The sequence below is a fragment of the Rhinichthys klamathensis genome, unplaced genomic scaffold (assembly GCF_029890125.1).
Source record: "Rhinichthys klamathensis goyatoka isolate OS25496 unplaced genomic scaffold, OSU_Roscu_1.1 h1tg000369l_1, whole genome shotgun sequence".
NCBI classification, from domain to species: domain Eukaryota; kingdom Metazoa; phylum Chordata; class Actinopteri; order Cypriniformes; family Leuciscidae; genus Rhinichthys; species Rhinichthys klamathensis.
The window spans coordinates 1,832,161-1,849,008 of NW_026606877.1; the positions used below are offsets into that span (position 1 = coordinate 1,832,161).

At 37.8% G+C, this 16,848-nt stretch overlaps 1 protein-coding gene across 1 annotated transcript in view; it reads right to left on the minus strand.

The window, feature by feature from the left end:
• The window catches only part of vcana (versican a), a 49,304-nt gene extending 36,791 nt beyond the window's left edge, over positions 1–12,513 (minus strand). Inside the window, exons 1-4 of the mRNA XM_056233378.1 lie at positions 12,150–12,513; positions 11,183–11,357; positions 10,707–10,834; positions 9,147–9,440 (exon numbers count right to left, since the gene is read on the minus strand). Coding sequence (XP_056089353.1) covers positions 9,147–9,440; positions 10,707–10,834; positions 11,183–11,357; positions 12,150–12,501 — 949 coding nt within the window. The 5' untranslated portion in view covers positions 12,502–12,513. The remainder of the gene's footprint in view (positions 1–9,146; positions 9,441–10,706; positions 10,835–11,182; positions 11,358–12,149) is intronic.
• Between the last annotated feature and the right edge of the window lie 4,335 nt (positions 12,514–16,848).

Below are 16,848 nucleotides of genomic sequence, written 5' to 3' on the forward strand. Positions count from 1 at the left end.
TATCACTAGTTGACAACATAGTACTATTTCCGGAAATCATAGGCTATGATATTGCGCATGTGCACGTGATGCAAAGCTGTCAGAGCCGACAGACTCGTGTGTCAGACTCATTTCAGTGCATAATAATTAGGTCAAAAACGATTTAATATACTGCAAATAGCCTACTAGTTTTTTTATGTTGATTTATAATTCATTCAGGCGGACAACAAGGCTACCAAGTACTGTGCACAGTGCACAGCTAATTAATTTAACATTTTCTTACTAACGTCATTTTTAGTCAAAATTAGGGACTTTAAGCAACAGCTTAACGATAAGAACGGCACTGGCAGCCGGAAGTAAACAGTTAACTGCCGTAGCTAAAGAGCGCAAAAATCACTAAGCAACAGTAAAGAGGACGGCATAGGGGATAATTTAATCATTAGACAAAATACAAAAAATAAAGTGATTTTAAAAAGTAAGAGAAGGGTTGATTTTGGCATTTAATTATATACAGAAACGATTATAATGCCACATAACCTAAAACATAACATTAACTTTCTTAATCTGTCACGTAGTAACGACTACGGGAAATCAGCTGTTCTCCCGTAGTAGACGGTTACAGTAGAACGTCGCGAAGTAGCAGTTAACGTCGCGCATGCGCAATAGAACGACAGAATGCCGTTGCCGTTCCACCAGAGGCTGTTGCTTAAAGTCCCTAATGTCAGGACTTCAGTCGACCAAGATTTTCTTTGGTTGAGTACAGCCCTACTGAATACAGAAAAGAAAAAAAAAAATCTCCTCCTCTCATTGTCATTCGTTTGCCTATTGCCCAACTTTCAGACACAGGGGAATGGTCAAACCCAAAGTTCCCAGCATCATTTTATGCGTCTGTTAAAACAAGCTGGAGCATGCTCAAAAAAGGGAGCAGTGCATAGGGCTGAAGGCAGGCACAAATGTGCTTTTGTACCTAAATCATTACCTCACTGGCCTAAGCATCCTGGGTAATGTCCTGAACTCATTAGTTTAATCTTTGTGTCATAATATTTTGACATAAAATGTGTAATATATCATTATTACACCCTTGCTTTCCTTTGGTCTTATGCTTATTTCATACAAACAAACAAGTAGGCCAACAGAAAAATGCTATTCTCACATTCTCTTCACTACCACTTACTCAGCCATCTCTATACAGATGAGACTCTGCTGTAGAGATGACATCAGCCATGTTGTAGTGTCCAGACATCAGTGCACTAACAGAACTCTATGTTTACGCTGGTAAGGGTCCAAAGCCTCATCCTGCCAACCAAGCCTGCAGTCACTGACAGAAATCAATGGGAGAACAGATTTGCTAGGGCATCCCCTAATAAACAGCTCTCTAAACTGAATGTTATCTGTTTTAAAAACAAGCCAAATGCAGTCTGTCATTAAAAGATCAGACCTGACAACTTATACTGCACCTGTGGAGCAGAGTAGGTAATGGTTTCTGTCCTTGAGCTTCAAAATTGCTCAATCGTAAATTCATCCCAGCATGAATATGTGTGTGTGTTTATAAATATGCATGTGTTTTTGTTTGACCACATATTTGTTTTTTGATTTCCTTTTTCTTTTTTTATGCTAAGTCCTATCTAACACAACGTGGACCAGTTTGAATCATCATGGAAGCATAATTTTTTTTCTCACAGAATCAGTGTCAAAAATCAGTTCCCCTGTACGATTAAAGTGAAGACTTCAGATGCAAAAGTCGCTAAATGCCACCTCTGTCAAAAATGAGATGATGATATTGAGAAAATGCTTTCCGCACATAGTATACGTTCATCATATACTTTCCCTTCAAACCCACTAAATCCAAGGCTCAGCCCATTCAGAAATACAGGTTTGTTGGCAGAAACTGCTAAACGCTACTTCCCTTTTTCAGCAAAAGCCTCTAAGTTCACAGAACCATTCAGAAGACGCGAATCGAATCATATGATTTCAAGATAAATGACGTTGTGTGTATAAACCGGCTTTCAAATATCGAGACGCAAGTTTTTATCCTGTTTAAAGACATTTTTAACCAAACAAGATTTTTAAAAATTTAGAAGAATGATAATGTGAATGACAAAATTTATGACAATGAATTGTTTAGATTTGACTAATATCAGTTTAATGTTTAATGTTTACTGACTTAATGCACTTCTTAAGAGTAAAATTTTATAGTTATTTATTTATTCTTTTTTATTTATTTTTGATACATATTTTTTGTATTTTTTATATATATTTAATATTGTATATAGGTTATTATATTTTAAATATATATTATATTATTTATTTGTATTTATTTTGAGCGTAGTGGTGTAGTTATTATATAAAGCCTTCTATTTGTCTTCTGTTTGTTGTTTTTATCCGATAAAGTGTGCTGTCATTTTGTGTCGTTATGGTGGTTATACAGTGTGAATTCATTTTTATTTTTTTACTATATTTTTAACCCTTTTACCTTTATTCAGAAAGGACAGTGAAGAGTGACTGGAGAGAGATAGGGTGGGATTGGGAAACGACCGCGGGTCACATTCGAACCTGGGTCCCCTGTGAGCTCTTGGACCTGAATACGATACGGACGTGGCAGAAGTGATTTTGCAACTATTTATTATATCTTGTCCAAAGAGGTGGACTTAGAGGTTAAAAAAAAAAAAAACACGCATGGACAATAAAAATTGATAAATACCAATGAATTGACTAAAGTGTCATTATTGAAAATAAGGCATTTCAATTACTGACTAAAAACCTTAAGTGAAATTACTAAACCCAAACCCCCTGAGCCTGATAAAAAAAAAGATAATTTAAAAGAAAAATGTCAGACGGACTTGGAGGTTTGTGCATCTGAAGTCTTCAAGTACTCCTGAATGCAATATAAAGAACCCAGGCCAAAATCTTTGCTGTGTGGCACTGTGGTATCCATCCAAAATCTGACAGGCTGTCAATACGCTGTGTAAAATTCTGCAAATACGGCAGACAGTTCTGTTCCGAAGAAGTGAGAGAATTTTCAGACAGAGATAGAACAAAAAGAGTTTTGATAGTGCCAAGGAAGTGCCAAGTTCTCAGGGCTTGACAGAATTAGGGATGTTGGGTACTGCTAAATACCTCTATAAACATAGTCAATGTATAGAGCCAAACTTTTTTGGACCCTGGACAGCATTGTTAAGGGCCATTCACACGAAGAACAATCATTCTAACAACAATTATATAGGTTTAATAATCATTCATTCTATAAGACCAGGGAAGTCCACAACCCAGCTATAGAGATAATGACAGAGGAATGGTAATGTTGGAATCAATACTTTTTTTTTTCAGCTGATGAATGATAAATGCATTGACAGCCAATCAGAATCTACCCAACTTTAAAAAGCTTGAGCAATTAAGCACCAGACAGCATAACTCCAGCGTGTGCACACAGAACGTCATTGTCTGGTGTTGTGGATGCTAATATAGCCATAGTTATCTTTATAGTTATTGTTCTTTAGCATTTTTGGCATATTTAAATTGAACCACAATTACTGAATAGTGGTAAATGATGACCATTATTATTTCTGTGCTGTAAAAATACACTATAATTTGTTGGTCAATAAACCAACAATGAACAATGATCAGACAATGAACTGATAATAAATGAAAATCACTGAGGATGAGAACATATACTATTCTTTTCATGTTTCATTTATCTTATGATAGTTCTGGGAATAATGGCATTTTTAAAATATGATGTTGCAGCCAATGCCTTGCACATCTCTTTATTAAAAGTGATTAATAAGACGGACTATTTCAAGCCACTTTCAGGAAGCATGTGAAAACTTCAGAAAAAGGAAAGTAAAGATATCATACCTAGGTCTTTAGAATCAGTGGAGGTGTGCATGGCCTCTGTTAGTGTCTCCTTGGGTGCCTTTGAAGGGCCTGAAGCAGCTTCTTCAGTGATGTTCATCTGTGATGTTTCTTGGTCAGTAAGTGAAGGTGTTGTTATCTCTGCTCCAGAAGCAACTGTGGCTAAACTAGGTGTAGTTAAACCTTGTGACTTTGTCACGCGGTCAATCAATTCAGTAGTTTCGCTTTCTGAATAGCTGGTGAGTGTTTGAGACACTTTTTGTGTAGATTTGGAGGTTCCAGTAGATGTTTCTCCACGTTGTGAGCTTTGCATAAAAACACTGGGTGTAACTGTAGAATCAGTGACAGTAACTCCACTGGAGGTCTCTGAAGGTTCAGGTTCTGAGCTTGTGGATCTCTGTGTAGACAGAGGTGGGGGGTCCGCCATAACAACCCCAAACCCAGTCTCATCTTCATACTCAGAGAAAACAGTAGACTTAGCACTCTCAAGAAAAGTGGCCTCTGTTGCCAATGAGAAGGATGACTGTGTGGAAGCATGTGATTCAGCTTCATCTTTACCATTACTGGTCTCACTAGCTGAGCGAGTCAGAATCTGGGTTGGGAATTTATCATGATCACTTTGAGTGATGGATTCGCTAAGTGAGGACGATTCAGTTGTGTGTCCAGATTCTACAGTGTTTACTAATGTTACTACAGAGGATTCTGGTTCTAAAACTCTGTCTGTTGTAATATCAACCAGAATAGATTCCTCTGTTTTCCCAACTGCGAACATTGGTTTTGTGCTTAGTGAGCCTGAAAGTAAAATATCAGGTAGAACGGTCCTCACTTCAATGATACTCTTATCCTCTGGTTCCTCCATTAGTTCTTCCGTGGCTGTGGGAGTGGCAGTAGTCAGCTCGTCACGGACCACATCTCCACGAACTTTTGCTTCATCATCAGCCTTCTCAGTGCCAAAATCACTAATATCAAAATCTGAAACTTTTGTCGTGGGGACGCTTTCCTCAGATTTCACACTGACTGCAGCTGCATATGGTGTATTGGTGGATTCTAGTCTGTCAGGGAAGTGGCTTGTCTTTGGTGGTGTCATGCTTGTAGAAAACATAGAAGGGGCATCGGTAAGAGACAGGTCGTCATCAGAGGTGGCCTGTGATATGTGAGAGGGACTGGCCTCAGAAGTCTGGCCTCTGGTGGTCTCTGTGGCAAAGAATGTAGTGGTGGGCTCCATAGTTGTACCACTCTTGATTGTGACATCCACCCAGGAGGACTGGTTGAATAAAAGCTTAGAAGGGCCTATAGGGAGAAAAGAATTGTCTTATTTACCCAATATTTCGATATTTTGTATTATAGACATGCACTCAAAAATGAGCAGACGAGTGCATTCAATCAAAATACATCAAAACATAAAAATAGGCAATCAAAACGCCTATCAAAATACACTACCTTTTCCCTACACTACCACTACACTAACTTTTTTGGAAATAAATAAATCCTTATTTATGCATTCAATTGATCAAAAAATGACAGTAAAGGCTTTCGCATTGTTTAAAAAAACTATTATTTCAAATAAATGCTGAATCCTGGGAAAAAAAACATGTATCACAGTTTCCACAAAAAAAATATTAAGAATGGGGGTTGATAATAATAAGAAATGAACATGAGCACCAAATCAGCATAGCAGCATGATTTCTGAAGGATCATGTGACACTGAAGACTGAAGTAATGATGCTGATAATTCAGCTTTGCCTTGACAGGAATAAATAACATTTTAAAATATCTTCAAATAGAAAACAGGTATTTTAAATTGCAACAATATTTCACAATATTACTGTGTTTACTGTATTCAAAGAAATGCAGCCTTGGGGAGCATGAGAGACTTCTTTCAAAAGCATAATAATAAAAAAAAATTGACTGACCCCAAACAATTGACCAGTAGTTTGAACAGAATAATTGGTTTTTAGCTTGCAACCATATAATCTGATTGTTTTTGTTTATAGAAATATAACACAGTATACCACTTTACTTTTTTGTGTTGTCAGATGGTTACTATGGTTTGATCTACTGGTATGTATTGTCTACTTTTCGCCACTGTATCAAAAATATTGTAAACAGGATTTTCAGATAGATCTCTGCTATGGAAATCTTTGCGTTTTCACACAGCAGCTTGCACATTATGGACATAATGCTTGGTTGTATGATTATTGTAATTAAATTATTATAAAACATTATCCCAGTATTGCCGAAACAAGGCATGATTTGATTATACCGTTCTCAGGGTCCTCGAGAGACCTATATTCCTTAAAATTGTTGAAACATACATAGGTCATAAAGCTTTTTAAATTGTTGCAATCTGAAAGTGATTTTCACCTTCAAATATGGGTCTTTTTTTTTTTCAAAGTATTCTATCTAAGTACATTTGATTGTATGCAATGCTTGAGTTTGGTTGACGAGAATAGGCTTTAAACTATTCAGTGGATTTATTTTATCTGAATGGTGTCAGAATGGTTCCAACAACCTAACAATTATTTTGCAAATTGAATTTCATTCACACAAACAGCTTACATGATCTTAATGGCTGTGTAGCCCTTAATTACCCTGTGTTCACAAAACAAGTGTCATCTTCAAATACAACAGGCTAGCAGCCAAGGCTCCAGCTGTTCTCTATTATCTCCAGGCTCTTTCTATTCAATCTGATGTCAGCCATGAGGTACTTTTTCCCTTAAGACAAATGCCTCTCATTCATGTGGTGCATTGTCTGATGGTTTGTGGGATGTTACAATGTGGCAAGGTGTGGTGAGGGGCGAAAACAAAACATCCTAACATTTGTCATCCTAATCCAGCCTGATTAGCTCATGTGATTTTATGCACATCTGCCACTATATCAAACATTCATAGTCATCACAGGGCAAAAGAACATGAGAACCAAACCCATCATGTAAGAGAAAACACTTGAACAGCACTCAATGCCACATGGATCAGAGAGGCTTAACAGAGTTGAAACAGACCAAACAAACACAGAGGTCACAGTGTCGAGGTTTAGGGTGAACCCCAGGTCCATTACTTATCACAGCAGTCAGTGGCTGTCATTCTGGGTGAGTGCCCTGCCTGGCAGGGGGTAGGTTGTCTAAATTAACCTCAGTTGAAAAGATAAACCCCCCAGGTCAGGGGTTAGCGAGACGCACTGATTTTAGAGCTCTGGTAGTAGCGCTCTCCTTTATCCGCATGTCTGTTCAGATAAGTGCTGGTGCAAATGACAGGAAGAACAGAAAGTCTGACAGCGTAAAGAGTCAGGAAAAAAGGAGCAGGTAACACCTAAGCACTTTTTCATGTTTGTCGATGGCTATAGGTCTGTACTGTGCATCTGAAAAAGATATTACAGAAAAGGTATTAGCTCTGTATTATGCAACTAAAGGCCAGATTTACTTACAGCTTGCTCCAGAGCAAACTCTCTTTTGGCAAAACTACTCTCAGGATATACTAAAGACACACAGTGAAAAAAAATTTGCTCTGAAAAGGCATGGACAGGGTTATTTGTACGGCTGACATTTTGCATATGCATTTGTAGGAGTTTCCCATTCAGATGCCAAATTTATGGTAGGAGAGTATTTAAATGAATCATGCCAGTATGGCATTACTATGGTTTGCGCTAGTCAGTTTACTGGTATTTGCACCATTATTTAACGCCCCCCAAAGAAAGTGTGTCTTAAACCAGACGCTAATTTGCGTTGCCCTTGGTAGATTACGTTGGTCATTATGGAAATGATCTGGCTGCGTCTGTGTTCTTTAATTTGCATGTCATCAGTAGATCACACGCACAACTTTCCACTCCCATCAGCACTTTTTTTGGAATTGCATTCTCACACTAATTTGCCCTGTTTAGTAAACCCACCAAAAAAAAAAATATATATAATTGTTCTTTGACGAATGGCTTAGATAAACATTAAAGGGATCATCATTTACTCACCCTCAAGTTATTGACTTCCATAGTCTGGGAAAAAAAAATGCTATGGAAATCAATAGGGCCCATTAACTGTTTGGTTACCGATATTTTTCAAAATATGTTCTTTTGAGTTCAGGAGAGGAAAGAAATTCAGACATGGTTGGAACAACTCGAGGGTGAGTAAATTATGACAGAATTTTCATTTTTGGGTGAACTATCCTTTTAATGGCGACTCAAAGAAAGGAATCCGTACCTTTCAGAGACAATTGTATATGCATTAACTATACGCACATGATTGTTTTAATCAAGAATTGAGCTAAAGTAGGACAATCTATTTTATTGTTGATCTATAATCTTGCTAAATAATTTTGGAGATTTTGGTTTTTGCCTTTTCAAGCAGATATCAGCTGATAGTATGGATGCACTATTTAAAAAAAATTAAATTTAAAATTATTATTTTTATGTCAAGGTCAATAACCGATGGCTGAAAATAAAATGTTTTTAAATGCTACGAGTAAAAACTAGGCATCAAAACATTATAATGCACAATATGAAAAATGGATATTCATTTTGAGATTTACATTTACCAGTGTTTTTAAAGATTAACTTTAGGTTAGCATTTGATGACAGGAAAGGTCATTGAAATGTAAAAACGGAAAATAAAATTTTAATATTTTAAATATCCAGTACTGGCTGCTAAATAAATAAATAAATCTCTAATAACAGTCATACCATAATACCAATTATATATCTTGCATCCCTACCAGCATTGAAAATAGCTGCTCAGAGCCATTAGACTAGTTAGCTCTAGACTAACTAGAATGATTCCCCTGGTTGCATAATAGTGTTCTTATGAGGTCATTTCATCTTGGCCAATGAGAACATCATCAAGTCTTTCTGAAGTCTCAGTACCTACAACACCACAAAGCAAAGTCTGACAAGCAACTGCCATTTAGCCATGAAGCACTACAGTGGCATAACGGACCTCTGAGTCTTTAAACACTCTTGTTAACCAAGCCCAGAGTGGTTTCCTTAGAAACGGGCGGCAACCCAGAATGCAGTGAGTGAGATCAGTGAATCACTGGAGAATGAGCTACTCTCATGTAAACTTTTCCATACTCTGCGTCTCAACCTAAAAGATCATCAGTTAACAAAAAGCGGTGCACTCTAACTAATATTCTGCTTTGATTTACTGCCGTTAAGAGGCCTTCACAGTAAGTCTGGAGCTCATGTTTATGTGTGTAATAGGGTAAGGGCTTCAATTTTATGCCTGCTGTGAGAAATGACGTCAAAGCAGCTGGTAAAGTGGCTGTTCTTGCATTCAGGTGTTCGTTTATTACACCATAAACACTTCATGAGCTCAGTGAAAAGTCTTTACCTTTGAAACAGTATGCTCCAAGCCTCATACTGGGATCCGGGAAGCCTGTTTGGTTTCGGTAGCGGTACAAGGTGCGGACACCCAGCAGGCCACCACCACACTGACTTCTGGGTACGGAGACAGGGTGGCGGGCACTGCCGTCAGACAGCCATCCATAATCGCATCGGTCGAGGCCCTGTCTCCAGGCAGCGTGGAGTTGACCAGGTGAAGCCAGCTCTGCATTCATGCTTTCACACTCCGCCTTGGCCTCAGCAAAGGTCATCTTTTGCATTGTGGGCGCAAAGTAAACATTGCCTGGAGTAAAAACATGAAAGAAACATTAAATATCTGAAATTAGCTGAATTTTGAGTTTGTCATAAAAACAGCTTACATGTTAAAAAGCAATAATCATCATTATTAAAGTCTTGCTAACACATAAATTCCAAAGTGCCAGTCAATGAATCAAAACCCAGATATTGGATCTGGGAGGAGGGGGAATACCCTGAATAATATGACAAACGCAAATAAATTAAATAGCTTTCAGAAAATATTCAAGCAAATGCTGTGGTGAACAGGATGAATATAAAAACGAGGGGGAGTTGTTTTCCTGCAGCCTTGGGTGTTGCTGTCAAAAGCTAGAACTGAGGTTTTCATGACGTCTAAGTAATATACAGCAGACATTCCCAAATCTTCTTTCATGAGGCAATGAGACATATTAAACACCACAGTATACAACAGGGTGTTCATTTTATGAATCCATTTTCCATTTGCTCTTTCTGATGTTAGTTGTTTTTCATATCTTTGTCACAACACTAAACTGAACTCAGCACTCAGTATTAAGTATACTAAGTCTCCTGACAAGATATGATAAATAAAAACTCTCTTTTTTTCCCTTAATATTTCTTGGTCATTCTGGCTTTTGAAAGAACTAGAATCTTCTACAAACAACAATTTCTCATCATTATTAAGTTACTTTAAATACATGTATGTCATTTTTAAAAGAATACTATCATGCAAACTATCATCTATCAAATAAAACAGTAACAATTAAGGTTCATTAGTTAACATTAGTTATTGTATTAACTAACATGACCTAACAATGTTTGTTACGGTATTTATTAATCTTTGTTAATGTTAGTTTAAAAAATCCAGCTGTTCAATGTTTGTTCATGTTAGTTCAGGGTGCATTAACTACTGTTAACTAATGAACCTTATTGTAAAGTGTTACCAATAAAACTACTGACAGGATGTTCTGATAAGCTGATGTACATTCGGCAAAACAAGTTTATGTTCACAACAGATTTGGGATTGAAAAGAAACTCAGATTAGCTTTAAAATAGGAGAGCTTCCACTTCAATGTTTATTACCACAGATGTTCATTGCCAATATGGTTGATATTCATTTTTGGTCATAACCGCGGTTTAAAACCACATGAAATATGTCAGCATAGAGCAAATATAACAGATAAACTACAGCTCTTTCACATTACCACAGGACTATTGGCCTTGTCAAGAAGTTTTATTTTGTTTTATTTTTGAAATGAAATAAGTTGTAAGAAATAACAGAATACTAAACTCTTACCCTCAAGCTTATCCACATAGCAGAACACGTCGAAGGTCTCTGTGGGCCTGCGTTTGCCATAAGACCTGACACCAGGTTTTCCAGGCAGATTTCCAAAGCAGCCAGGCCTTGGTCTAGTGATTGGATATCTACAGATAGAAACAATCCACACAGAGAAACAAGTTTCTCACGACTGAAAAATAGTACACAATTATCATTTGTTTAGCTTTTGCAATTTCCTTTTTGTATCAACATGCTGACATATTGTTTAGAACTTATTACTGAGATTGCCAGTCAAGAATATAGAAGTGCGAGTCGTTTGTGTGTGTGTGTGTGTGTGTGTGTGTGTGTGTGTGTGTGTGTGTGTGTGTGTGTGTGTGTGTGTGTGTGTGTGTGTGTGTGTGTGTGTGTGTGTGTGTGTGTGTGTGTGTGTGTGTGTGTGTGTGTGTGTGTGTGTGTGTGTGTGTGTGTGTGTGTGTGTGTGTGTTGTTTCTAACCTCACTGTTTGATCTGCAATCCAGCCAGCATCACACTGGTCAAATCCATCCTCATAAGCAGCTCTCAGCTGTTCTGCCGTAACGATGGTTGCTCCGACGTCGCTGCAGGTCTGCACAGCTTGTGCATAGTTCAGAGTGTATCTGCTGACCCTTGACCTGTAGTGAAACACCACGCCTGTTCAAAAGAACAAATAAAACAAACAAAAATGAGCATCTCCTTACAAAGACCATTCCATCCATTAACAGGTTCATTGAATAGGGGCATATTGTATTACTGCCATTGTTGTCAGTGACCGCCATAAATTTGAAGACTAATACAAACTGCTTTAGTCCTGAAGAGGTCTGCTAGTTGCTCATAAACAAATTAATTAAGCAAGCAGTGTTGGGACATTCATTTGAACGAGGGGACATTCCATCCACCCCCATAATTGTCGCTTTGAAACAAATTTAAATTAAATGAGTAATGGATCTAATTAAAATGGCAGTGTGTCTTTGCTGAGAGCAGGGTGGTGCTGCGATTCTAGAGCCAAAGCAGTTCAGGGCTGACCCATCCCATCCTTTCACATGGCCTGTGCATAAATCATCCCATACAAGATGTCTCCCAGTGTCAAGATGCATCACAGTGTATCCAAGCACAGAGGGAAGACATTAAGAGAGGCAAAGTTTATTGGAGTGCATTTCACTTTTTACGCTGTAACTATAATCTGGGAGGATCCAAAACAACCTTAAAATCCCTCAACAATTTAGATAATCTGTGCTTGCGGGTTTTCTCCCATTAACAGTTCCACTTAACAGACTGAACTTTCATTTATCTATAATTTACTTTGGTTATGACTGTCATTGATCAATTAGTTTTAAGGAATTTCCCATATTGGCAGCATATGTGCTTCAGATACAACAATGGCGTCTTTAAAATATTTCAAATTTGAGAGAAAGCGAGAAGACAAGGGTGTTAAAACAATCTTACCATCAACATTTAAACTAACTGTGTCTTGCGTGTCCTCAATCCCAAACATTACTTCACAGCGGTATGTTCCAGCATCACTTGCCCGGAGCTTCACCATAGTTAGAGAAGCATCGCCAATGTCTTCCGGGTGACTCTGCACAGACACGCGACTCCTGTACCCCGAGCCAATCTTAATGACGCCGTTTTGGGTGACAAGAACAGTCGACTCCACACCCCCCTCAAATTTTGTCCATTTGATGCGCAGGTAATCTGTTCCGGAGGCATTTCTGTTTCTAGGTCCAACAGTTGGGATGATGGAGAAATAACATGGAAGGGTCACTTTCCCGGACAACAAGCCGCTGACGGGACGCATCACCAATAATGTGCTAGAGACTGAGAGAATGAAAGGCATGAGACGTATACACACAGCTGCATCCACCACAAACCACAGGAAATCATGCCTCACAGTGTTTATGATAATTGAGCTAAGAATTATTTTACTGCCTCTGTGAAGCCTAAGGGTAAGTATACCAGAGACTATTTTCCTGTAGAAGGACAGATGACCTTGAACAGGGGACGTTGAAAGGATCATAACTGTCAGAAAATCACTATATACTCAGACCAACAATGTGAGAAATGCTTTGGACAGGTGGGATTACCCCTGAGGGTAGCACACCACCGTGTGTGAGCATGGCCTCTCAGAGTGATGAAGTCAAGCCATCTGTTTGCACCAGACTACAAGAAGTTCCTAATTAAAAGGTATAGGTGCCTGGAAGTAAACCATTAGTGGCAGCTAGGGGACAACAGTTTGTGGGAATGCAGGGTCTGCTCCACATAAGGTTTGACCAATTCGGGAGATGCATTTAAATGAATTTTACAATTAAAGAGATAGTTCACGCTAAAATTAAAATTTTATCATTACTTACCCTCAAGTTGTTCCAAACCTTACAAAGAGTTTCTTTCTGCTCTTGAACACAAAAATATATTTTGAAGAACTTTGGTATCCAGACTGTTGATGGCACCCATTTACTTACATATTAGAAAAAAAAAATACTATGGAAGTCAATGGGTGCTGTCAGTCTGGTTACCAAAATTGTTTCATCTTCTTTTGTGTTCAACAAGAAACTCATATGGGTTTGTAACAGCATGAGGGTGAGTAAATGGTGAGAGAAAAAAAAAATTTGTTTGGGTGAACTATCCCTTTAAGTTGATTTTTGTTGCAAGAAATAAGATCAAATTAGCCCTTAAAACAGCACAAAAAATAAAAGCATTCATTCATTTAGACACATGTAAACGCCATGAATAAATCGTCTTGCATGAATAAATCCAATTTCCACTCTTACGTTCACCATCACCATAAATACTTTTGAAATATAATAGATGTAAAAATAAATAAATAAATAAATGAAAAGCTTACCTGGTCCAGTCGTTGTTTGGTATATGCAGATCAACCACAATATGTGTCTTATATTTAGCAACATCTTCGTGGCTAAGAGGTGAAGAGAAGAATCATTGATTTGATCACTAAAATCTAGTAGTAAACTGATCTGAATGACTGAGACATTTGCTATTTATTAAGACTCGCATTTGCTGAACGGCGTTACTCATCTGACTGGCGATGTGGTGGTCATACAGAGTGTTTCCTCTCAGAGGGTGGGTGGCGGAATTGAGTATTCAGTTGTTATAATCCCCTGCGGGGGGTAAGGCACAAACTTTTGCCACCGCACCACTACAAATGTTGGGCTCGTAAAACAACCATTCTTAGATTAGAGATAGGCTTTAATCAAAATATAGCTTACTACTGTGAAAGTGAAAAGACGATGTAGGTGAAAATTAAGATTTGTTTTATTGTTTCTTCATCGAGGTAGGCCTACTGACTTCATGCATGTGTTTGTTTTCCTTACGTTTGATCTCATACAGTGTGGGGATAATAAAAAAAGTCAGCAGTTTAAAATTGCACAAGTAGCCTAAGTTTAATTGCCGCCTCAACATTTAAGGACACTACATCAAGTGGTAAACACGTGCAGTGATGAAGTCATCACACTTTTGGTCACTCTGAATTTCATTAACCTAGAATCTAATAGAAATTGTGACAAAAATTAATGTAAACAAATGTTACATTGCATGAACACACAAAAATGTGTGCTTTAGCCCACTAGCCGTATACAATATGGAAAATCAAATGTTCTACCAGCACTGTGGCAAAATAATCCTAACTAGACTTAATCGCAGCTACACGGAATTGTATTTATAAAGAAACTAACCGATTCATGAATTACAATTCTCAATGTCATCCAAAAACTCTGAGATCAGAGACCTTCGCTTCTTTCACGCATGCGCTATATGTCTGCGCGCTCTTGTATTTCACTCATGTAGACTGCAACTGGAAGTTCCGCACTCTATAATAATTAGATGTTTATAGTTAATTTCTAATAGTCAAATACTAGAATATATGTAAATTGAGATTCACATGTGCTGGCCCTGGCATAACTGAGCTGGAACCTAGTCACGCCAAATGATGTAGCCTACGGTCAGCATCAGAGATGAGAACTGTTAACGAGGCTTTTGGTAGTAGCCTACTACTATTTCAGTTCAATTGTTCTTTTTTGGATAATTTTACTTGGGGAATTTGAGTTGGCTATACTTTCGTGCGACGTATAGGTTCAAATATTGTAGCATTTAGGCTACTCCGTATCCACTTGGAATGTTGTAAAAAAATAATAATTTGAATAACAAAAATAAGTTATGATAATAATCATTAGAATGTTGAAAACATTCGTTAAAAATCACATCTAGTCATTTAAATTATGTTCTGATTCAAATGTAACCATATTATGTATGGTGATATGCATAAATCGACTGCATAAGTTTAGCAAATAATAACTGAATCACTCTGACTGACGACACTGACATAAAATTAATACGGGGGAAAAAATGAATGAAATACTGTACCTTTCCCGAAAGTTATAATTCCAAACGAAAATAAATGTTATTTAATCCCAGTTCACAATGAGTCCACATAAAACCTCACACATAAAACCTCACACGTGTCCTTGTGTCAGTTTAAATCTCTTTCTTGGACCGTGTGTTGCTTGCTGTGGTCCGGACACAAAATGTGAACGCTATCACCAAATCCAAATCCATTTTACACTGTAAATAACTTTAAGGGATTTAGAGGAGGGGCTCACAGCCCACCCGAAAAAAAGTGAGTGGACACCACCTAGAAGGGAGGTGCGGGGAAAGTGACTAGGACGCGCGTCACATGTGCCCCAATTGACTAGACAAGACAAGAGCGGGCGCACACACACACACACACACACACACACACACACAATCAAAGAACAGAACATTTACAACTAAATACGAACGAAAAGAAAGTGTCACTTTTCCCTATTCGCTCCGAGGTGCAGAGCACTTAAATAAATAAATGATACCTTGATAAGTGAAATTGATGTATGTTGAGCAAATTAAACGTTTGCCTCAAATAGAAATTAAAAAATAAAAATAAAATTTAACTTTTGCATCGTCACTAAGCCTATTGTGGCTCGTGGTAAAAACAAACAAACAAAGAAAAAAAGCAAACAAACATGAAAACAATTCTCGTTAACCGTTTAATCAGCTCAAATAAATTTACGTCAGATTTAAAAGTCGAATAAAAGGATAAAGTCTTAAATGTGCCAAGTAAAACATCCAGGTTATTGTTCCCACAAGTCACCATTTATGTTAACACACACCCAGCCATGAATTGTTCCATGAATTAATTTGATCTCAACAGTTATTTGGTGGATCACATCATATTGCGCTTTTTGCGCTGCAACAGAGAGTTGCCCCTCCACACGGGGGAGAGCCAGGCCGCGCTTCAGCACTGGGTGATATAAGACAAAGCAACCGGATATTTAAAAGGTTATAAAGTGACTCGCTGAACTTTGAGGAAGGTTCACGCTGCAATAAATGACAGCGCTTAATATAAATCACTTTGATATGGACTTTATTGTTTTGTTTAGATTTGTAATTAATTTGCCATTGTCCTGAGAGCACAGTTCAACCTTTCAAATAAAATCCACCTTCATTTCACTTCACACTGATTTTATTGTTCACTTGATTACCAAACGAATAGGCTATACCAAATGATAATAATGTAATCAATATATTCACACAGGCACACTCACACACGCACACGCACACACACACACACACACAGACACACAATCTAAGTTAAGATGGTTTTGAACAAGGTCTTTGAAACCAACATGCAAAACCCTATTAGAGAAAACACATTTGCACTCAAAACCAATTACTGAGATATAGTCCTTGTGGTGACTAACCCTTGCTTCTCATTTAGAACAGTGTTATATACACAAAAAAATCACTATTTAAGTGGACAGAATGTCGAAGATTGCAGTATCATTTAGATATAGATACTAATTACAGATAGCACTTCATAATTCCTACCACAAACTTTTAATATCTAAACTGGTCGAGAGGTGCATTTCCAGGTCGGTGCTTTTCTGGCTTACTTCCTTCCAAGATAACGGATCTCATTTTCAGCTGGAAAAGCTCACACTCCTCACCCATACCCTCACCACATGGGTCAGTGCTTTAACCATTACTCACTTCCATTTACTTCAAATGAAATGGACATGCCTGTATCAGAAAGTATCTTTATACCTCTTGCTGACAGATGGATGTCTACTCATCACTTTTGACTTATAATCACGAA